This window comes from Ammospiza caudacuta, chromosome 5 (genome assembly GCF_027887145.1).
Source record: "Ammospiza caudacuta isolate bAmmCau1 chromosome 5, bAmmCau1.pri, whole genome shotgun sequence".
NCBI lineage: Eukaryota > Metazoa > Chordata > Aves > Passeriformes > Passerellidae > Ammospiza > Ammospiza caudacuta.
In genome coordinates this window covers 13470662-13494659 of record NC_080597.1, presented here as the reverse complement: position 1 = coordinate 13494659, position 23998 = coordinate 13470662, and the positions used below count along the sequence as shown (strand labels likewise).

At 40.6% G+C, this 23998-nt stretch overlaps 1 protein-coding gene across 1 annotated transcript in view; it reads left to right on the top strand.

Moving 5' to 3' along the window:
- The window catches only part of AGK (acylglycerol kinase), a 36401-nt gene that overhangs the window by 5826 nt on the left and 6577 nt on the right, over positions 1 to 23998 (top strand). Inside the window, exons 2-13 of the mRNA XM_058805007.1 lie at positions 2730 to 2769; positions 6821 to 6900; positions 8148 to 8223; positions 9559 to 9651; positions 10567 to 10599; positions 12548 to 12642; positions 14682 to 14751; positions 15533 to 15612; positions 17619 to 17676; positions 19970 to 20114; positions 21135 to 21232; positions 23457 to 23527. Of these exons, the coding sequence (XP_058660990.1) occupies positions 2730 to 2769; positions 6821 to 6900; positions 8148 to 8223; positions 9559 to 9651; positions 10567 to 10599; positions 12548 to 12642; positions 14682 to 14751; positions 15533 to 15612; positions 17619 to 17676; positions 19970 to 20114; positions 21135 to 21232; positions 23457 to 23527 (939 nt within the window). The remainder of the gene's footprint in view (positions 1 to 2729; positions 2770 to 6820; positions 6901 to 8147; positions 8224 to 9558; positions 9652 to 10566; positions 10600 to 12547; positions 12643 to 14681; positions 14752 to 15532; positions 15613 to 17618; positions 17677 to 19969; positions 20115 to 21134; positions 21233 to 23456; positions 23528 to 23998) is intronic.

Below are 23998 nucleotides of genomic sequence, written 5' to 3'. Positions count from 1 at the left end.
AAAAAGCTTTGTTACTCCCTGATAGTAGACAATGAAGTACAAAAAAATCAACAAAATTTTATGTTTGTTATTAAAGTCTCACGTTTTCTGGGAGCTGGTGAGCAGTCATATTTTGAGAATGAATACATACTAAGGCAGAGGGTTTTAAGAAGTTTTCTTTTAGCTGATTTTCACATTTTTTCTGGCTCTAGTGATTGTTATGACCTGCAGAGGACTTGCAGGGCCAATTGGGGTACTTTATGTGAGCCATGTGAGGTGAGTAAATGCAGCAGCTGTGATGAAGGAGGACTGATGTTCTTAAATATGCATCCCTGTGAGTGCATCTGTACTGTTTTTTCTGGAGTTTGAATCTAGTTAAGTGTTGACATAATATTTTAAGGAAATGAAAAAAATCCTATTACCTGGCATCTTTAAACCAAACTTGGGACATCCTTGACAGGTTTGAAATATCAGAGGACTTTGAAATATCCCAGTTGAATTATGGGATTCAACACTGTGAGCATGACTGGGATGGTGTGGGATTCTGGGTGCTGTGCTGCTGGAGAAGTGAGACAAATCACCTGGAAATTGCTGGGTGGTAAATGATTCCTCTAGTCTCAGAATCTAAACTTTTCCTTTGACACCAAAATGGTAAGTGTCAAAGTAGGCTTCTTCTGTCTCTTTAAGTGCTTCAGTGCAGGAGAAAATCAGCATAAATGTTGACATCTAAACTGTCAGGCTTAATTTCTATGGGTAAAACTCACTGAGGAGAATCCTTGACAGTTGTTTTGAGGATCTTTGAGGTTGAGAAAGAGAACACAGTATTTTCAGCTTGTATTTGGGAAGTGTTTCTGGACTTCATTTTCAAGACAATTAACACTGCAGCATAAATCTGGGGGCACAGGAAAACAGCCTGGCTGACAGTGTGACAGAGCTTGACTTGTGAACAAAATAGCATCAATGTGAATTAAACAGATAACGTGGGCTTGGCTGGGGATTGTTCAGAAGGTTAGGACAGTAATTCTGAAAGACATCAACTGTGCAGCCATCATTTGATAATGGGGGCTCCTTGATATCCCATAATATTTCAATTTTTTGTATTGAAATCGCAATTATTTTCTCTTTGCTTTGGCCACACGTAGTCACAGAGGGAGGTGGCAATGTCCCTGTGTGAGGGCTTGTGCCCTCAGTGACACAGTGTGGACTCAGCCTGTCAGGCTGTGTTGATTGTCTGGAATTAGCTGTGACACTGCTGGCCACAGCCTGGAATTTGCAGAGTTATTATTTTAACTGGTGCATTTCCATCATATTACTGCAATCAAACCCAAGGCTGTTGCTCCTCTAAGTGATATTGCAGGTGCTTAATACAAATTATCTACTCCTTTGGTTTTAAGGAGCAAATATGACAGCATGCCTCTGAGGAATTCTTTTGCAGACATTCCAGTTACTTGTTATCCTGATGAGGTATTATTCACATATTTTCTTTTTCCATGCTTGAACTCTTCCTTTGTCTTTTCATTATTACCAGGAATAAATCTGTGGCTTTTATGGCGTAGTTATTTTTACAGAACCCAATTTTATATCTCACCTGATGTCACCCTACTTCTCATTTCATGGCACTGCAGCATCTCTTGGTGATGCCAAAAAGAGCAGCTTGTATAGTTCCAGTGACAGATAAATACTGTAAACCAGTGGAATCCAAGAGATGGCACTTGGGTTTGGCCTTGCCTTGCCTTCTCCTTTGCCATTTCCATGGCAGGGCTTGGCCTGATGAGCCACACTTTGGGGCAGAAGTGTGCTGTTCTCCCAGCCACCTGCTTTTGTCTGGTTGGCCTTTAATCCTTTTGGTTGGTACAGTGTTTGTTTTGGTATGCTGACTGTAAGTGGGGTTTTTTGTATGTGATATTTTGAGACAAAAATATATGGTCTGGCCAGGTACTAGGCAAGGACAAGTGGAGGATGGAGAGTGGTATCTGGAGGACAGGCAAGACTGGGCACAGCAGAACAGTACTTGGCATTTTGTCTGCAAGGGGAAATAGGACATTTTTGGGGCTGGGGAAGGAATAGACTTTCATTCCTCACCCTTGCCAGTGACAAATCAGGAACATATTTCTGAACAGACCATCTGGGACATATCTAACACTGAGCATCTCTCTTTTGTTTTTACCCTTCTCTTAATGCAATGAATGTTTTTCACCTCTCTGAGTTACTGCTTTGGGCCATGCTCAGACCCATGAGCATGTGAGTGAGTGGGTGAGTGGGAGGTGCTGCATTAATGTGTTTTTGGCTTGCAAACTGGTGGAAAGGGCAGTTCACAGTTGTAATGCACAAAGACCTATGTCCTCTCTAGAACCCTTCTACACTGCCAGAATGGTAAGTACCTTTAGTGTAAACACCAGGCAGCAAAAACCCACACCTGAGCTCTGGAGTACAGTTATGTAGCAATTTAATAAATAAATCACAGTTACACAGTGTGCCAGAGCCTACATAATCTCAGCACACTTGGCATCCTGGTCTTTGTTTTCTGCCTTTGTTTTTTGTAGAAATAATGCTTGTGTGCACATGCAGAAAAAAAAATGCATATGTGCATCAATGGGGATGTTTTATCCTTAAAATATTTTGGGGTTTTTTCTGTTCCAGTGTTGTCAAACTGTGTGTAAAAAGGGTATGTACCTACATTTTAAAAATGAGCAAATTGTTCTAAACTTACACAACATAATGTCCCCTCTCTTTTCTGTCTTACCTGATAGTGATAACCTGCTACGAAGAGCTGCATGCCAAGAAGCCCAGGTAATACTGTTTAAAGTAATAAAATTAGATTCAAATCTGCCTCTTATCTTGGTTGTGCAGGGCTCCTGAGATGTTCCCAGTGGGCCTTTCCTACGTGACAAGCCTTCTGATGCTGCCATCATCTGTGTTCTTTCCCTGGATGCCCAGGGGTGCTGCCCCTTGTGTGTCCTGGCTGCTGCTGCAGGGGAGGGCAGCATTATCCTTGGGGTGATCTTAATTGCTGCTGGAGCTACCCAGACCTCCATTGCTGCATGTGCAATTGCTCTGTGCCTGTAAACCTCTGGCAGGGAGATGATTTGTTGATGAGTGAAATCCCAGCCCCACCAGGAGGGGTGGATGCTGGGCAGAAGCAGCACAAACCACTTTGTGTCAGTGCCCTTGTCTGTTTGACCCTGGGTGACTTTATCAGGGGTGCCAGCTGTGATGTCTGACTGACCCAGCTCTTTTGGGACCCATCTCCTGGGAACTGCATGGGGACAGCCTGGTTGCTGATCAGTGACAAGAAAGCCACTGTTTGGGGGGGAGAGTTACTCTCTCAGGGTACTGACTGTTGTATTTCTTAGCTTGTGGCCTGCATGGGCAAACTGCAGTCCACAAACTCCCATACTGCAATATTCCCACAAAGAAATCTTGTCCTTAATAAGCAGTCTCTTGGAGGTGTAAGTGCTGCTGCCCATGGATGACATCACTTCTGAAGGATTTAAAGAGTTTTTACCTCCCACAAATAAAGTTTATTCTAAACCTGCCTCTTCATGACAGGTCTTTGACATTTTGGAAAGTATAACACTGCTCCCATCATTGCTGTGTACTGGGGCCTGAGTAGAATGGTGAAAATTATTTTTCTCAGTAAAGAAGTGTTGTGCACCTGAATTATCCCAATTTTAGCCTGTCTGCTGTTGAAAGATTTTCACAGCAACTTGTCTTGTGCAATGGATCTTCATGCCAGAATTTATATAAGGGAACTCACTGCTCATGAAAAAACAAGGAAAATCTTTCCTTGAAAATACTGCTTTCATAAACCATACTTGTAATTTCAGAGTCTTTATGTTTTCACTATTCATTTTTACTACATAATAACAAAGTGATAGAAGTTTTTTTAATATGACAAAAAATGACCGTTAGTACCTCAGTATTGGAAGCATGCTGACCAAATTAAACCAATTTTTCTCAAAGGAGTTGATTAAGTGGTTTGTGTGTGTTGTCAAAAAGGTGTAAGTGCTAAGGAGAAGACAGGTACCAGCAGATAGTTCAGTTGTGGAAATCCTGAATTTCCCATTTCTTAAATCCAGTTATTAAGTGACAGCTTCTATTCCATTATGGCTTATTCTTAGAAATGAAAATACAAAAGCACTGTCAGTAGAGCTTCCTGCAATTTTAGTGGTTAAAGCCTGAGAAAATGTCCTGCAGAAGACTCCTGCATTAGAAAGGAATGAACCAGAAAGCCTAGTAATCAATTCTTGCTGCAATTTCCATTCTCACTGACGTGTCATTGCCAAATAGTGCTTGAAAACACACAGCAGTACTGCATTAAGGCATTAAGTGTCTGGTATTCTTCAGAATAACAACAATCTAAACTTGTTTGTAAAATGCTACTTGCTTTTATAGTGCTATATTATAAGTATTGGGAAAAAAATAGAGACAAACTCACCAAAGAAAAGGTTTCGTTTGAATGAAGTGTGTGTGAAGTTCTTACTATTTTTACACTGGATTTTTAGGTTTTTAAGCCTGTTACATTATCAAATTGATGAGGTAGCTGCCTTCCTGAGAGAGAATCCATGACAGCAGTATTTCATGCAAAGGTTCTGCCACGTGTGTCTGAATTTAAATACCAGTTTATGATGCAGCCTTGGTGTAGCAAATGATTATGGAAAGATTCTGTGATGAAGAACCCATTTATGATATTTTTAACATTTTACACCTCTGTCTCTGGGATAAGTCAGTGTTAGCTGACTTGGTCTTCCTTGGCAGATCAGTCTTGCTGGTTGACCTTGCTGTTGCTGAACTCTGGGCGTGTGTAAAGAGGTGCTGTTTAGCTGGCAAACAATTCACTCAAGGATAGTTTTCTGTAAAAGAATGTAGTTCCTTTGCTGGTGTTCATAAAGCACTATAAAAGCTTTGTATAAAGGAATTTTCCAAGTTGTAGAATAGTGGTTGACATTTTAAAAGTCCAGAAATGTAATACCTGGAAGTGTGCTTGTGACCAGAAAGTGAAAAAGGCACTGACTTACCTAAATTATACCTTCATATATATATATTTAATAACCATTTTTATAGTATGACTATAAGTTGTCTTTACTTATGTTCTGCTCTGAAAGACTTCTAGAATATTGCATTATTTTTTTATTTCCTGTCTTAGAAATCAGCATTTGCTTTAGAAATGCCCCTGTATGTAGCATAAATGTCTGAGTATATTACATAACGAAGCAATTATGTCATTACTAATAAAATCTTTATGAGCCTTGTTGGGTTGTTTAGAGCCTTGCTAGATTGTTTGGAGCATGCAAATACATTATTTTGTGCCCCCTAAGCAAATAATTAGTTGTTTCTAACAGCTGTAGCACACTAGAGGGCCCCTATTCCCCAATTCCCACCCAACAACTGCAATATAAGTTGGTCTGTTTTCCAGCTGATCTTTGAGTAAAGCTTAAGAGCTATTGATTTGTTTCACTTTCTTTGAAGATTTCTTTACTCTCAGCAACTTCTCTTATGCTTTTTCTCTCCTGAAGAAGACATTTGGATGTTTAAGCGGCACAGCCAGCTGTACCCTTCTTTAAATTGAGGTTTCCTGGAGGGGGATAGAATGTAAGAAAATAAAGATAGTGTAGAAAGTAATCTTACCCCTAAGGAGTTGCAGCTGGGCCAATTATCAAAGATTAGGAGCAGGCCACAGCTGTAAGCAATGAGAAGAAGAGTGCTATAAAAGAGTGGGGTGGCTGGGGGAGAAGGAAGAGTCAGAGCTCTGAGGAGCTGCCCACGAGAAACACCAAGAAGGTATGGAACTTTTGCTGTGAGGAGACAATGGTATGGAACCCCTGTAGTAAGGTGCCAACAGTTTCCTGAGCAAAGTTTGCAAGTGGAATTAATAATGAGTTTAAATAGCTAACAGCCACTAAAATGTACTGGGTTTTGTGTACAGTATCACCTCCTTCAATATAAAAATTCCTGCTAGGGGTTAACTTCCTAGGGAAAGGGAAAAAAAGCCAGGAGCAGTTCTCTGGGCCATGTTCAGCATGGTAATCTTTGATTCCTGCTCTTTGTGGGGCTTCTGGATGGTATTGCTGGATACCTTGTATTCCTTGTGTTCAAGTCTAGTTGGATTTGGTGTGAGGATGCCTCTAAGTGACCTTCTAGAAGTTTATAGAGCAGGATAGAACGTGTGGAAGTCTTGCATTTCCTTGCCTGTGCTAAACAGCTTTGGAAATAGGTCCAAAGTGCAAGAGGCTTTGTGGAGAAACTCTCAAAGAATTTAAAATTGAGATGCCTCTTCAGAATTGGATTAAAAGTTGAGGAGGAATTTAATGGTTTTTATAGAGAGAGATTAGCTTAAAAAAGTTTAAGAAACAGTGGACTTGCTTATAGGTCAAGGCAGATTCTCTTGTAATTATCTTTCCTGTCTTCAAAAACTGAAGCATAGAAAATACTGAAATGAGTAGAAGAGATAGAGGATGTAAAGTTCAGAAGCTGGAAAGAATGCAGAAAGAAGGTGGCAGGGAGGTGTATGAGAATTACATAAGGAGAGAAAATCCAGTAACCTTGGAGTCAAGGAGAGCTCCCTGGATTTCTGCCCATTGCAGAAAACCAGAGGTTGACAAGAACGAAATGGTGGTGGAATTGTAAAAATGAGCTAAAGAGTACTTATGACAGTGATGTGAGCTGCTGCTGAGAGTGTGGGTCTTTGAATAAGAGACCTGTACAATGGCTGAAGGTGGAAGTCATTTGAATGTCATGAGGCTTGAAAGCCCATTGACATTTGTAGAGATGCATTATTTTGAGCTGTTTTAGCAGTGTGCTTAAAAGATAAACTGAGCCCTGCTCTTTTTCTCTTCCTTAGGCTTTTGGCAACCAGCTGATGCCTGCCACTATGCCATTGAAGAAAGCAACAGTCTTGCTCAACCCAGCAGCTTGCAAAGGGTAAAATTCCCCCTTCCCAGCACTCTCATTTGAAGCACTCTCTCTGCATTTTTACTCTGCTATCCACTATAAAAGCCAGCCAGATTTTTGAGCTCATTTTTGCCTCCCTCTGATGCCAAGCTGGTGCTATGTAACTATGCCAAACTTTATTTCACCAGAAATACTGGGATGAGAAATAGAATTAATTGCTTGAGATGGAAGAATGATTTCTAAACATATATATATATATATTTAATTTTTTTCTTTAATTCTGTCTTTCGGCCTTTGTCATTCCCTCGTATGTAGAATTCCTTTGTATTCCTTCCAAACTTTTGCATTTGATATATTTCCATCCTCAAAAACTATAGAAGTAAGAGATGACCTTGATTGCTTCAAGTCTTGAAGCTGGCAAGAAGTGATCTTACTTCTGTGGGAACCTGCCCTTGAAAGGGATGTGCCCACAAACTGAGAGGCTAAATATGAGCTTGGAGCAGGACTCCTGGAAGAGCTGGGCTGCTATTTTTATGTGCTCATTAGCAAAAAAAAAAACATCATCTTGGGTCTGATGGGTGTCTGTTTCTGCTGATCAAATAAACTTTGGAATAGTTGCATTTTGTGGAGGGGCAGAGAGTTGTTACTACCAATATAAGGGGAATATTATAGCTGATGTGAAAGTCCTCAGACACATGCTTTTGAGTCTGGAAAATGCATAGTATTAACCAAGTCTCATGTTTCTACTTGCAAACAATTTATAGTTAGTGATATAATTATTTTGTGTTGCAACGACAGGCATAAAATTATCAGTCCTGCCACAAAAAAGGACAGAATTTTGCTTCTAACCTTGTTTAATAATATGTAGTAATAAATAATCAGGATTTTAAAATACTTTTTAAAGCCTATATGGGCTTCTTTGTGGTCCTAAAGGCTAGTGCTTTGTAAGTCATTAATTTTCTAATAAATTTCTTTCTGGTGATATTAATGTGTTTTAATGGGTTTTTAAAATTATTTTTGGCAAAAGTTAGATAGCATCTTGTGCACTTATTAACACTGCAACAAAACCCTGACATCTGAGATATGAGACTAGAAATGTAATGCATTTGAACCACATGAAATCTCATCTTTCCTCACTGTCAGGTTGAGTGACTGATTGTGGAGATTGAATGCTTGGTTTTAAGTAGATTTCTTCTTGCTATTCATTTGTTTCTTTCCTTTTTAATTTTTTTTCAGCCACAGGCATCATTAAACAGTTTTTACTCTGTTATTTCTAGCAAAGCTGGGACCCTTTTTGAAAAGAATGCTGCACCAATCTTGCACTTATCTGGCTTGGATGTAACTATTGTTAAGGTAAGAACTGATAGGTCCTGCTGCTGTGGAAATATTGACTCTTCTTTCTCCTCTTGAAGTATTGAAATTCAAACCTGTATGCATTTGAAATTCTCAGTTGTCCTGTAGACATCTTATAGGAAGAAGTAAACACTGAGATATTAGACAGATACCTAATCTTTTTAATTCACAGTTGATTTTCAAACAGTGTAGTGAGATTTTAATTTTCAGCTAAAGCAGTACATATGCTTGTTTGTCTGTCTCAAGCAGCCTTTCTATAATTCATGTTTGAGAAAAAACTCTTTAAATATTTGAGTGCTGGCTAGTGGTGCATGCCCATTGCTGTTGAATTTGTCATTTCTGCCTGAACTTGAAGAATTGAAAAGTGAGGAATTTTGACATCCAGTTGAACTGTTCAGATTAATTAAAAATAACCTTTTATCTTTACACTCAAATTATTTCTGTGTCTCTCCAAATAATTCAACATTCCCACCACGAAAGCAGAGCACTGAGCTCTAAATGGTGTGAGTTAACAAACAGGTTTCCTTTGGAAAGAGAAGAGCAAGGAAACATTGAAGGGATTCTGCTCTTTCTGCAGTTTTTTTGAGGCTGTGATTATGTGGATTGCTTAATAGTCAGTGTGTCCTAACAGCAGGGTACTCTGATATGAATCTTTTCCAAAAGGTTTAGTATTAAAATGCTCTTTTTATTAATCCCTTTCTCTGATCATTAAATGTACCTAGTCCCACCCTAAGAGAAGAAATCATTTTGCAAGACTTAAAACTGATGCTTGGTAGTGTTAGACTCAACAAGTTGGCAGAACAGGGCTGGGCAAGGAAGTGAGGCTGAGATGACTCTGTAAAAGACATGAATTTTTCAGAAAACAGTTTTAATGGTTTAAAAAGTCAGTACTCTTCACTGCTAAATCCATTGTCAGTGGCTGTCAGGCAGTGGCCTTTTGTGTAGTTGATGCTGTGTTTCAGGAGATGCACTTGAGCACTTTGGCTGTAAAAGATAGTGGGAGTTTTTCTGCAAGTGATTGAAACAAATCCAGGAGCCAATGTAATATTACCTGGAAATAAGATGGTTACTGTGGTATTCTAGATCTATTGAGTAAGATTTGCTCTGATATGTCATTTAACCTCTGTCTGTGTGTGTGTTTACTTGCACATATTGTATTATGCATCAATCTGGTTTTATAAGTTGAAAAAAACCCTGAATATAAGTAATATACAGTACTGTGTGCCTATATAAAAATAACTATTAACCAAATGGATAGATTATTCTTATTTCTATGAAAGAGATAGACTAAAAATAGTCATTTGAGTGCTCATGTTTGGATCTCTGTTTCTTCAGACTGATTACGAGGGACAAGCAAAACAGCTTCTGGAAATAATGGAAAACACAGATCTGATCATTGTTGCAGGAGGAGATGGCACAGTCCAAGAGGTACTGCAGGAGCCTGGTTTGTTGAGAATCATGGTTGGGCTGAGGGCAAGAAGATTCAGTCTGTGCAATGTAGCAGCATCATAATAACTGTTCCTAGAGATCTGTCCAGTTTAGAATCTGTGTTTTTAGTAAATGTTCTAATATTCTGGGGACAGAATACTCTGCTTGGTATTAGTCTTAAGAGATGATGGGAGGGGGGACAAAAAGAGTGTTTGACGTAGCTATCTTCCAGAGCTTTATTCTGGAATAAGCAAACTCTTTGGAGGGACATTATTCTAACTTTTTCTTTCTGTGTGATGTAGTTGTAGTGGTTTGATTTTCAAAGTTCCTTCCTCTCTATAAACTCCCCAGGAGGAATGCATATTTTCCTAAGTGGGAATCAGATAATTTAAAAGTTATGTGGGAATGATAACAAAGCTTGGAATGTATTTAATAAATGCCTATTGTCAAGATGATTAATGACTGGAGCAGAACTGGGGGATACTGTCTTTTTCAAGACTGTATTTTATTCAAGCAGTTCCTGATTTCTAACTAATTATTTCATAAGACAATGTCTTAATAAATACAGTGACCTTAAGAGAAAGAGATCAGAATACATCTGTAGGTCATTCTGGCCTTGTGTTAATTGCACTGATCAGTGCTGGTTTTGCATTATGCAGAGCATTATTCAGTGTTAAAACATTTACACTGGCATTGGTTGTGGTACCAGCATGTACTCAGGCACACTCATAAACCTGCTGTTTCCAACATGTTTGCAGGCTGAACATTCCTCCTTTCCCATGTAAACAACTGTAGCAACTTCCATAAAAGGGTAGCTGCTCCTTAAATGTCAAAGATTAAATGTGGTTAAGAATTTAATCTATTCTTACAGTAACTGAAAAATAAAATTCTTAGAGCATTTCCCATGTTTTTCAGGTCATAACTGGACTTCTCCGTAGAGCAGATGAGGTGAGAAGGTGTCATGTTAAAAACTGTGTTTATTTCTTGGAGTGTCTTGTGCATCCACTGTGGTCTCTTGGCCTCAGCTGCCTCCAGCAAATACTTTGCTTACTACTCTGGAGCCAGCTTTCTGTGCAGCCATCCAGCTGGGCTGCTGTCCTGCAATGCTGCCTGCTGTTCTTTGTTCCCTTTCTGAAGGAGTGCAGTGACTCCCAAGCCATGGCTTTGGGAAGTTTCCAGCGTCAGAGCAGGGATTGTGGAGAAGCCAAATGCTCAATTTTCAAAGACCCATGGACCAGCTGTGCATGCCACTTTGTTTGGCAGAAGCATTGGGCAGAAATACATGTTTTTCTTGTGTTTGTACAGGTTTGAAACTGAATTCAGTTATGGTCACACTCCTACTGCTTTGGGATTGCTTTGCTGTTTCTTCAAGCAGTGCATACCTTCCTATGCAGATGGCTGTACTAAGCAAATTTTAACCTCTCAAGGTGGATCACTCTGAATGGAAATGAGAGAGATTTTTCTTTTTCAAGTGGGAGGACAGTGTTATTGAAGAAAGGAGGGAATCATTGTTCCCAAAACCTTCTGGCAGGAGCTGGCTAAAACTCAATTAAACAATCCAGACAAGATTATGATGATACCCTTGGCAGCTAGAATTATATCTGTTTAGACATTTGCTTTGTCTGAATGTGACAAGGGGGACTCTGCAACCAAGTCAATATTTTTAAAGGAAGGCTAGTTATATCAATTCTGGTGCATCATTGTTTTAAATCTAATATTATTATAGTTGGATCCTGAGACTTTTATAATCTGACAATAGTGGAAGCAAAGTTTAGAGGTTTTACTGGCTACTTTCTCTTTATTTTTTGGCTTCTTATCTTGATGCAGCTTGGATCATTTTGCAGTAGTGTAGGGAATTCTGCATCCAGCACAATTAGGGGTGGAATACTGCATTGTAGCATTGCCACTGTGTCACTTCATGTTTTTGGCCAAGGAATTCTTGTCCTTTGTGTCACTGTGTCCTAGGAGCAGAGATCTGCTCTCGAGCTCCCTCTCTCTGTGCCCTGCTTCCCTTTTCCCTTGGGAGTGTCACACCACTGTTGCCTGCATGAGAGCCTGTGCAGGGGATTCCAGAAGCTGTTCCTGGCAGCCAGGGGAGCAGAGCTTCACTGCAGGAGCTGCAGACAGCCTTTCATCTGCACACTGCAGAGCAGTGCTGAAGAAAATGAGAGCAGGGTGTTTGAGAGTGTTAGACCCTGCAGGTGACACAGACACAGCAGGGCAGAGGGCTTGGGTGTGCAGTGAGAGGGAAATTCCCAGGTGGCTGCAGATTGGCTGTGTCCTGGTGTGGCTGGCAGCATCCCCCAGGACAGGCATGGTGCACTGGGCTATGGGGTAGTTTACACTGCTTTGCTGATATGCTTCAAAAAGCAAGATTTGAGATGAGGTACAGGGTAATAACCTGCTCCTTCAACAAGCCCTTTTCCTGAACAGCTGTAGAAAAAAATAATATGGTCAGTGACTTCCAAAAATTAGACCTTCTGCTGCTTCATGATTTGGATGGCAGAGGAATCAATTAATTTCCTTTCCTTAAGTGTGAAAATCTCTTTGCTGTGCAAGGTTACTCTGTCAGAGGGGGATTTCTGCTGTGGTAAATGGGATTCAGAGCCTGTGATGGCTCCATCAGTATTAAGGAAGATAGCAGATTGCTGACAGAATCCGTGCATTAGTTGGGATGTGGCTGCCAAAATGCATGTAACAATGCTCTTAATGATTACAGAGAGCTCCTTTGTACCCAGTTGGCAGTGGTGGCTTCACAGATTTGGGTGCCATGTTCTGAGTCATTGTGTGAGGAAGTGCCTGGTGCTCACTGCCAAAGGGGTGATGCCAGACACAGCTGTGATCTCCACACAGGAAGCTTCATGCAAATGTTAATTTATTCTCCTTATGTGTCCAGGCTGCCTTCAGTAAGATTCCTATAGGATTCATACCCCTTGGAAAAACTTGCACTTTGAGCCACACACTGTACCCTGAGTGCACAAATCAAGTCCAGTAAGTATCACATATTTCTGAAACATGATTTGTTGTTTTCAAGAAGCAGTGCTTCTTGGTAGCTTGATGCTTTTCTTTTTCTTCTGTGTTACATAGAAGTTGGCAGTCTCTGGGCAGAGCCTGATGATTCTCTGGACTTACCTGAGTTAATGACTTCCAAAAACTGACTAATAATTAAAAGAAGGAAATGTATGTATTATTAGAAATCATTTGCTGTGGCTAATTTCTGTGATCGTGTGATGCTCAGAGTTTAAGAAGAAAAAGAGATTAAAAGGATCATCCTCTTAGGAATAGCAGAAAGGGTATGACAAGGATATAGCAAGGATTTGACAAAATAAGCCAAAAATAAGTCCTCTTTCTGACCCTTCTCCAGTCTAAGAATTCTAGAAACCAGTCCACATATAGCCTCGTTAGAACCTGCAAAGTAAGGCATACAGCAATATGGGAAAGGTTGGATCCCGTTACTGACTTTTGCGGGGCAGAACTGACTTTCCCTGTGGTGGGACTGATGCTGGCAGTAATCCAACAACTCAATTCTTCTACTGCATCCTCAATATGATCCGGTCCGGTGATATCTGTTGTTTGCAGTTCAGTTTGCTGCAGGATTGTTTTGTCCACTTCTATAGAGAAAAGAGAGTCAATCTTTGTTTTTCCCCACACTTCATCTCTTTTCAATTTTTCCCTTCCTCTCCTCTCATAATAATGAATATATTTCTTCTTGGTCCTGAAATCTTTTCACTCTCACTCTCCCAGTAACTCATTAACATTGTTCTCTTTGTGGAGCCCTTGCTAATATCCATCATACATAAAACCCACGAGTCAGCTGGCATAACATCCTTCCTTAAAACTACCAGAGGGCTTTGAAGCCCAGAAAGGTGGACAAGGCTGTAATCAGGAGCTAAGATTAAAATAATAATTTATGTTTGGGTTCTAAAGAAGCTGTTTGAAATGGATGATCTTCTTGTGCCAAGGTAATGAACCATGCAGGTGGGACTGCAGCACACTGGAGAAGTTGAAGGTAATTTGGTCAATATGCCGCTCAACAACCCGCACCAGTGGCAGAACCTGAGTTAAGAAGTGCAGAAGTAATATTTTTGGAAGAAATATTTGGACTTCGGATCCTTCAGCACTGTCTTGGGAGTGTAGGAACTGTAAAGGTCTTAGAGAAAGATAAGAGCTGGGAGAGAAGATGGGCTGTGGGAAGAACAGCTTCCTTATCTGTCTCACTGTTGTAATCCTGATGAAACCAAAGGCAGTTTCTCCCACTGATTCATATGACTATTGGGCTGGATCTGAAAACTGCATTTTTTTCCTTGTCCAGCTGAGACACTGGAAACATATGCAGTATGGAAACTAAATATTACCCAACTTTGAAAACAAAGAAGGGGTTTCAATCAAGTACATGCTTCAAGGTTTGAACATAGACTATTTAGTGGACTTAAAAGATTTTGTAACCAAAGTCTCTACAGCTTGAAATAACAAAGTGCCCTGGCTACTGTCCACAACTTAATGGAGACCTAAACAATATGGGCACTGCTGATAGGTAGATTTACATTGATTAAAAACTTCAAAATAAATTAGCACATGCTAATGCAGTTCAATCTCAGACATATGAGTTGAGACCAGTCATGCTGTCCTATGCTCTCCCAGGCTGTAATACTTGCTACCACTAAAATAAAACCACGATTTATGTCCTTAATGTGTTAAATATCTGAAATAAGAGGTAACACAGTTGGCCTCTGACCTCCCAGGTTAGCTCAGAAAGGAGGACTATCTCAAAAGCTTAGACTGATAATTTCATTTTGCTGTTTTCTATATTTTGCTGTTTGTTAGGTTTTTGCATGTGTGTCAACCACCCATTTTGCTTTCTGATTTCAGTTGAGTGTAGCACTTTCCCTGGGGTTTTTACTTTTGCTGAAAAAAAGCCCTACTTGGACTCATAGTGGAATTTGCTAGGAAAAAAAAAGTAATTGTAAAGTGTACTCATTTCTTTTATTCCTGTTTGTTTTCCTTTGCTTTTTTTCCTGTTTGTTTTGCAGACATATTACTAATGCTACATTGGCCATTTTGAAGGGAGAGACAGTTCCACTTGATGTCTTACAGATCAAGGTGAAAGCATCTACTTACTTGGAAACCAACATTTCTAAAGCTTTCCCATTCTGATGTTTTTGTGTTTACATGGACTGGTTTTCCTCTGTGTCTTGCTGTTATGAATTTTAGTTTCTGATATCAGCAGTTCTGCTGGCAGTCATTTCTCCACCATGTGCTATGGCATCAGACAATCTAAACAGAAGAAAACACTAAAATGCCTCAACATTGCCTTTCTTTGAGACTCAGAGAATATTGATGAATACAAAACTTACTACAGTGGTGTTTCTGTAGCAATGGTGAGAGATAGCAATAGCTCTCTGCTGATTTGATGCTTTCATGTGGATTGTGAAGTTAATAGCTTTCTTGACAAATTGAAAAATACAAAATTGGAAAACCTTTGACTATGCCTCGTGTGGTTTCTGAATATTATTTTTCTGTTCAGTTGTAGAATGGACATTTCTGCAGCAAGAGTGTTGTGTTGCTGTGTAGAGCTCCTTGCTTTTGGCTAACAGTCAAATCCACAAAATGAAATGGCCATTGCTGGGTGTGCAGTCAAACTCAGGCTACCTACTCAAAACTTCTCCTCTTATATTCCTCCCTGGAGCAGATGGAATGTACAGTGCTTAAATTCTGCTAAGCTTTATTGCTGTTAGCTCTTTGTCATACTTCTTCTGTTAAATTTCTGTGTAGAAATTTAACAGAAGTTTTTATGTAGCAACGCTGTTTTTCAAACTTGAGAAAATAAAGTTGGAAAAAAGGTAAGAGAAAGCAATTTTGCAATGTTTATTTTTCTTTACAGGGAAAAAAGGAGCAGCCTGTGTTTGCAGTCTCTGGTTTAAGATGGGGATCTTATAGAGATGCAGGAGTTAAAGCTAGCAAGTAAGAAAATACTATTTTTTGAAACTGTACCCTTTTTAGTATCTGTTGCCTAAAAAGATACACTCCCTTCTCTCAAGGAAGTCTTTTTCTGAATGTAGGCATCTGACAGGCAGAGGCACCCACTCTTGCTGGATCTTTTATTACACACATGAGAGTGTAAGATGTATCAGAATTCTTGTAATTTGACATAAATATTTGGTGCTGGCCTGTTCTTTTAAGTATTTACTTTCTTCTTGCCTTGTGGTATCTGCTTCTGGAACTTCATTGTTCAGAGGGAAAATCTCTCCCTTGAGTAAAGTCTAAGTAAAGTAATTGGCCATTGTTTTTCATCACCTGCCAATGAAAAGCTGTGTGTGTACTCTGAAACTCAATTCCAGCAAGGGACATCAGATGCAGTAGAAATGCCTTCAGGTTCCTGCCAGAAGTGGCATGGACTGTGCTATCTGATGACTGTTCTCTGAATGCTAAACTCATAATTATTGGGCTTTCTCCAAATGGACGCTTAACATGTCAGTGTCTGTGTATCAAATGACATTATCTGCTGAAGGAGCAGCAGAGCCAAAGCAGCTCACTCCCCAAACTCTTATGGAGGAAATGTAGTAAAAGCTGTAAGGAAATACCATGTGCTTTGTGAATGAGCTGTCTTTGTCAGGAAGAGGTAGCAGACCTCTGGAGTTTGTCTGGCAAATGTTTGAGTAGGTTTAAGAGGGGATGGGGGAGATGCAGTACTCAGGTTGTTGGTCCCTGGGAGGCCAGGGACATTCTTAGTGGGCTGTGTAGGTGCTGACTTGGCTGTGCTGCAGGCTCTCCTGCTGATTGCAGCCCCCAGTCCAAGGAAATGCTCTTCTCTCTGCTCTGCACTCCTGCTGGCCTTCCTGCCCATGCCCTGCTTTTCTCCTGGTGTCAGCCTTCGCATCTTTCCCTGCAGCACTTCCCTTTTGCAAGAGTCCTTTGGGCTCAGTGCTGGAGGCATGACAGCACCTTTGGTACATGTGGCACACGAACATCCTCCAGCCCTGCTTCCTTCCATAAATGTTTTTGAATGCAGAGAAATGTGTCCAGCTTGGAAAGCACTTCAGCAACAAATGAACAAGTGCTCAGAGTCTGCTTGGAACAAAATCCTCGTATGCTTGTCCTGTTTTTATACTTTCCCACTTCATCCACTTTTGCTCCCTGTGAGAGATGGGTTATTGGACTGAAAGCATTTGGTGTGTTCCAGTGCAGCTGATCATAAACTGAAAAGAACTCAAAGGGAGTTAAGCCATAAGACTCAGTTCCAGAAGTGTGTCTGACAGTCCCTCTGCGATGACTGTGCTGCTGGAGATGTAGCGCTGTCTTATGTTACTATTTTACAGACAGTTTCATGGCTTGAGGGGAGTGGTGGCACATTTGCATGCCTTAATGGTTGATGAGACCCTTAAATCTGCAGAATTCTTGAGCTGGTGGTGTTCAATGTGCTTTGTTGACCCTCTTTGGTGAATGACACTGATCAAGCCTGCCTAAATACAGTCACATCTTTAGATTCTGTACAGTGCTGTATGGATGGCAGGATTTTTATTTTGTAAAACCCTGATTTTGATGTGAGAATCTTTTGGGACTTATGAACGTTGGCTGGTTCTTTTGTCACTGAAGCCTTTGGCTTTTGTTTCCTCCAATCTTTGAAATTTGCTGTATTGCATGTTGGGGATGCACACCATCAGCTGTTAGACCGCAGACCTTTGAATCATCCCCAGTTGTCTCCCATAACAAAGTAAAATTCTGATAGTGAGATGTCCTGCTGCCTGTAGTGAAGATTATACACTGCATTTTGGTGATGTGTAACTCAGGATAGGGATGTCACTGCTGGGCTGCTGTGATGTGTAGAAACTATTTTACTGTATCAAAAAGCTAAAGGTTGTCAGGGAGCACTAACTCAGTCTGTATGCTCTGACTATATGCAGAGTTTCTCCCTTTCCCAGTATTGATCCCTGGATATCTTAGAAATTGTGTTTCTGTTCTTTTTCCAGGTACTGGTACCTTGGGCCTCTGAAAACCAAAGCAGCTCATTTGTTCAGTATATTTAAGGTAAACATTAATTGTGAGGAACATGTTTGGGAAATGAACAGGCTGACTTTGCTTTGTAAAATATGACTGCAAGCTTTCCTGAAGAATTCTGATAACAATATAAAATGGGGCTAAAACTTGTTAAAAAAAGCCTACCAATTGATAGATTACTGCTGAAGAGAGGAAGGAGAAGAAAAATACTTCTAATTTTTTTTTTAGTTTTTGCTACAAGATCACCAGGGGAAGCCAGTAACCCCCTGTGAAACTGGTGAGCAGCAGTGGTGGAGTGCTAAAGTGCTCAGCCACATTTTCTCAACAGTCTTTGTAATAACATTTCACTCTGATTTATTCATCTGGCAGAAGGGTCTATAATTAGACTGCTCATGCACATTGATAATCAGGCTTCCTTGTGTAGTAAAATGAACATCAAGATGAATAGCTTTTATCTCACCTTAAACTTTCCTGTTGCTTAAAATTGATCCTGGAAAGATTTAAATTTGACCTGCATTAAAGGTGAGGCATTTTCATTCACATGGTTTTCCTTTACTCTCAACATACAAGGAGCCTCCTGAAAGGCAGTGAAAATGCCCAGGAGCTGGTACAGCAGATCAAATAGTGCAGTCTAGCCATGCTGTCTGTGACAATGCCAGTGCTTCCTTTAGAGGCAGCTCCTGTAAAGGGGATTAATGGTAATGTATCCAGAAAAGTTGGGAAGGCTTTTCCCCCCCTCTCATCCACAGAAAATTTGAGGTTATGCTTCTGTGTTCTGGCATTCTAGGTAGAAACCTATTCGTCTTTTCTGTCCACCTCCTTTCTCACTTTTTTTGAGTCCTTAGGTTCAGCTGGGGCTGGTGATAGTGGATTTCTCTGGTGAGCTATTAATTGTACATTAAAAAGATCTGTTTAACCTGCTGAAGGTTAAAGAGAAGTGCCCACTTCTTCAGCCATTTAGATAGAAAACTTTCTACCTGATCTCACCGAATTGTGATATTCACATGTGCCTCTTGTGTTACGATTTTGTTAATTTCTACAAGAGGTGTCTCCAGCCTGTTGAGTTTAATCTCTTCCTGGCTTGTGTTTGCTGCTCCACACTTCATATTTTCTGGTTTTACTGGGGGTGTCTCTTGAAACAGGATGACCTCTAGCTGAAAAAGAGTGTAATTGGAAATATCACCTCTGATATTGGTAGGGGCATTGTTATGAGTGTTATCATCTTTTCTAAAATACACAAGCTTAAATGATCACAGCATTTCTGCTTTTCCATTTAATCATTAATATTTATTGTTTGTGTACTGCCCTACTGATACAACCTCTGTTTGTCCTGCTTATTATGTAGGTATGAGAGTGGAGTCTTTCCTTGCTCTCAGAGGTGTGAGGTGAATTAGTTTACCAATCTGTGCTGCATGATCAAAAACTACTTCTGAAATTTTGTACGTAGAAAAATAATTGTGCTGAGTTCATGTGGGCTCTTGGCTGTGTTGTTTTAGTATATAAATTTAAAAACCAATTAAATGTCCTATGTTTGGAGCATTTCTGAAATTATTTTCAAAACAATGACAGGAAATAAATTTTGTCAGTGTTATTTTGAAAGCTAAGGTTCTTCTGTAGCCCTGATGCTGGAATCTGAAATATCACCAAGAAGGTGTTAGTACTTTTCTCTTTTTTTTTTTTTTTTTTTTTTTTTTAAGATGCCTTATGAAGCTCACATGACTTGCCTTAAGAGCTGTTGTGTTGCTGTTCAGAAGCACCTGGCTATCAGGTCAGGTCTGGATTATTTGAGTTGTGGAGAACAAAGGCCTGTCAGGTTTTAGTGCCCCTTGGCTGCACACAGCACTGCAGGCTTTGTCTGTTTGCACTGGATCCTGCTGAGCAGTTGCTCTTTGAGGTTGCGTTGTTGCCATGCAGAAACCAGCTGTGCCTTCAGACATTGCTGGTGACCTGGCTGGTTTGGGTTGTTCCCTCCAGCCAGAAGCAGCTGTGTCACCCTACCACACCTCAGCAGCAAAGGAAACATCCCTTCACCCTCTGTTCACAGAGGGGAAAATGCCCTCACTCCTGTGCAGGGAAGGATTAGATTAGTGGATTTGGGAACTGGGGGTAATCTTTTTGAAACTGCAGAGTTGTCATCTCACCAATGAACCTGGAGACTGGAGAGCCATTAAAGTAGGCTGAAGCAGTGGGGTGGCCTGAGTAGCTCTGCAGGACTATGTGTGAGTACACAGTAAATAGGCTACAGGACTAAACAGAATACACAGGACATGCCCTCAACAAAATGCCCTTTATCTTCTGTCTTTTCTTTCCATGTAAATCCAAGGAGTGGCCTCAGAAACATCAAGCTTGTCTCATGTACATGGGTCCAACTGAGAGACCTCCAGAGGAGCCAGAGGAGAAATCATCCAGACCTCCTTTGTATGTGAGGCTTTACCGACGGCTGCGATCATACTGGTCATCTCCAAAAGGTGGGCTGGCTGTGCTCTGCCATCAGCTCACAGGCAGGCTCTGCTCCTCTGACACATCCAGGGCTGTGTTGTGTGGAGGGCATGTCTGCTTCACTGCTCTCTTTCTTTGTTACTGTTATTTATTTGTTTCCTTTTTTTATTTATTTAAACTATGATTTTTGTTCAAGATGGTTATAGAGGCATCTCTCAGAAATGGAACAGATGTTTGTGGTCTCATAAGCAAATACTCACTTAGAGAACCCAGGGCATTCCCTGGACTCACAGTTGCCTTTGCAGTGGAGGCATCCATTGAGGATACTTGGCACTTCTGGGTGAGCTTCTTAATCTTCTTCCAGCAGAATGGCTTCTTAGTGAGCTGGGCAGAGAGGAGCAGCCCTTGTTTTTCCAGGGTGGGGAGAGTTGCTGACACAAAGCAACAATTGTTGCTGTAAATAGAACAGTAACATTTGGGCCAGGCCTAAATTTCTCTTAGTATGTTAAATTCTTTCTGTACCATAAATCTTGTGTTCTCTGAGTCTCACTTGGGTTGAGTTGTGGAAGGAGAGTCTGTTGCTAAGACCTCATTCCTCCTTGGCTAGCAGAGGTGATTCATGCAGGAGCATGAGCCAGGTGACCTGGGTGCAAGAACTGAACTGTGGAGCTCCTCCTGTAGAAAATGTGTTACCACAGCCTCCTGACCATTGGTTTCCTGTTTTTTTGGTGCTAACATTTCATGGGTTTTCTAAATGTTTCTGTCACCAGCCCAGGAGATCTGTCAATCCCTGGACATGAGGATTCACAGGGCTGTGATGTACTGTGTTTGACAGTCTTTTCTGATACTATGCAAATGCTGATGGTGTTATTTCTTTTCTTCAGTACTTCTAAGCTCCCTTTTAATTTTTTAAGATTTTGACATTTTAGAGAAACAAAACCAGTGGCCGGAGTGGCTCAGACTGATTTTTGTGTCTGTCATCTGCTTCATAGTGATCTGTGTCATTAAATTCCACTGAATGACTGATTCCTTCTCTTCCTGCTGCACAGAGTTCCCCCAGGAGGTAGCCCCAGAGGACTGGGAGAAGCTGAAGCTGTCCACCATTGAGCTTTCCATTGCAACTCGGAACAAACAGCTTGATCTAGCAGTAAGACCATAAGATAATGGGATTCCAAATGCTGCCTGCCCACAGGGTTTTCCTGTCTTGCTGAACTCCCATTCTTGCGTGTATATAAATAACATTTACTGCTTCATGGAAGAAGAGATCCATGATCGAGGAATGGGCAAGTTTCAGATCCAGTGTGAAAGTACAGGAGACCAAAGTAAAACTGGGATGCAGTGGGATCAGAAAGAATGTGCACAAGATTTCAGTAGCTAAACAGAAGTTTTAGGATTTCCCATGAGTGAAAAAAGCACCAAGAAACATTCCTTTCCCTCTTCACTTATGTGAGAGTGATTCTCTTTTATCAACTGCTGCTAGAAGGAAGCTGAGCCTGAGTGTCTGGCTGGAATTTTTTATTTTTCTCTCTTTTTTAGACTTGCAGAGTGGAGTTAAAAATAATTGGTACTAGGGAAAGGACATGGGCTACACTGATTTGAAGGAAAGGAAGTGCAGGTGGTTGAAAGAATAGAAGCAAGGCATCAAAGGAACTGTTCCTGTCATAACTTTCTCAGCACGTTCATGCTGTTCATACACTGTTTTAGAACATCTCTTTGGCTCATGCCTGTGTTTTGGTGCAATTTTACTGCTGTGAAAGCTATTTGGATGGATGTCAGTCTTTTAATTTTACAGGAAAATGCTTACACAGTGATCCTATACTGGTGAGCTGCCCTTCATTTCTTCCTCGAGGGTGCAGGAAACCCTTGCCACTATACCCAGGTTAACAGGAGGTGTTGAGCTTTCTGCAACATATTTCTTCCTTAGAAGTCAGGGTTTTTAAGAACATAAAAATGTGAGTTGTATTGATATGTTATCTTGTAGGATCAGTCCAAAAGAACCCAAACAGGCAAATATAGTTTTTTAATGTTCTCCTAGTTTCTCTTTAGAATATACCACCATGAACTTTAGTTTCTTCTTTGTTGTGGTTTATGATTTGGATTGTCACTGTCCTAGTAATGGTAGAAGCTAGACAGAGACTAGTATTTGGATTTTTTTTAGTGGTTTCTAGGTGACACTTGAACTGAAGAGTTTTGGTTGTTGAACTGGATTGGAGCCAGTGATGTAAAGTAAAAACAGACCTACCAAAAACAGAGAGCATGAGGGAGTTTGTGGCAATCAGATACTTTCTGTGGTTTTGTCTGTTTTGCCTCCCTTAGGCCTTCAAGATGCACTTTAATATTGGTTTTGAAAAGAAGGAAGTGATGTAGGGTTCTCAGGTCTCTTGTATAACCTAGAGAAATGGAGAAGTTCATGTTAGACCAGTTGTACTTTCTTGTTTCTAGAGAAGGAAGTATCTTGATAGTGCATACTTGATACTAATACTCTTTTTCTACAAGTGTAGATCCCTTATTACTGCATTCAAGTCCCCCTCTTGAAACCATTGTCCCTGTAGTTCTCAAAGCTGCCCAGCACCTCTCTGAAATCCATACCAGCCATACCTGCTGGCTGCTGCCAGCCAGTCTGTGTCTCACCTCAGATTCATGCAGAGGCTGCCCCACTGGAGGGAAGCTGATAAAGCCATACAGGTGTAGCTCAGGCAGTGCCTCTGCAGAACAGCACAGGAATAAACCAAGGAGTAAACCAAGTTACACTAATAGATGCATTTATTTTTACTTCTGTCATTTTGATTGCATCTGCTCACTATGACTTTTGCCAGGACAAAAATATTAAAATGCATGAAAAAAAAAGTTGTGTCTTAATTAAAATTGCTTTCCTGAAAAAAGCTGTACTGTATACTCAGTGTAAGGGCAGGCTGTAAATGGGAAAGCTAAGTAAGGAGTTTAGAGGATTGTTACCAAGGACACTTTGATTTCCAATTTGTATTGTTTAAAATCCTCTTACTGTGGTGTTTGGTGGCCAAATGTTTTATCATTGTACTATTGCTTAAATTCATGAAAGACCCATTGAATAGAAATTAAGTAAGAGCCTAAGAGATCTGCTATTGTCTTTAAATGTAACAAGAAGCCAAACGTGTGACTCATTATTTTGCTTCTTGTGGTATTTATTGAATATTCATTAATGGGAAAATACAGTCTGTAATTTCTAATTCAAATCTCAAGTTGAGATTTGAATAAAGCATGAAATGCAGAAATGCATCTTCTGCCTCCTTTTGGGGGACAAAGGAGTGGCCATTGTGTGAACATATTGCAGTGTCATGGGTGTGGCACTTTGAGATGTTAACTGCTTGATTCCTGAATCCTTTTTTGCACAGCGCACTAAGGACTTCATGGACATTTGCATCGAGGCAGAGTGTGTCAGCAAAGGGGAGTTTGTTCACAGAGGGTGAGTATGGCAAGGCTGCAAAAAGGACCAGGGTCTCTGAAAAGTGTGCTAGTTTTCTCTCATGCTGTGCTGCAAGATTCAGAAGCAGAGGACTGCAAAGCACATCAGCCAGTACTGTTCTCAGGGACTAGTACTTTTATTCTTTAAAATTCTCACTCATCTTCTGTTTCTGTAAACAAGGCAGAAGTCCAGAACCTGGCGTTCTTCCTAGCTTCTGAGTTTGCTATACCTTTCATCTTTTCCCCTGTTGCTGTAAGTCAGCACAGCTTTATTACTGTCCTTACTGAGTTTTATAGGCAGCTGTGCAGACTTAGCCCAGAATCTCTCAGCCCTAGCTGCTCAGTGGATTGAGAGGTGGGTCACAGAGCTGATTTGTTTGTGCTAGTGGTGCCTGGGAATTCTTGAACTGTGATTAGACAGGGCCTCCTCCAATAAAAGCTTCCTTGCCTCAATAGCTCTGGGAGGAAATGA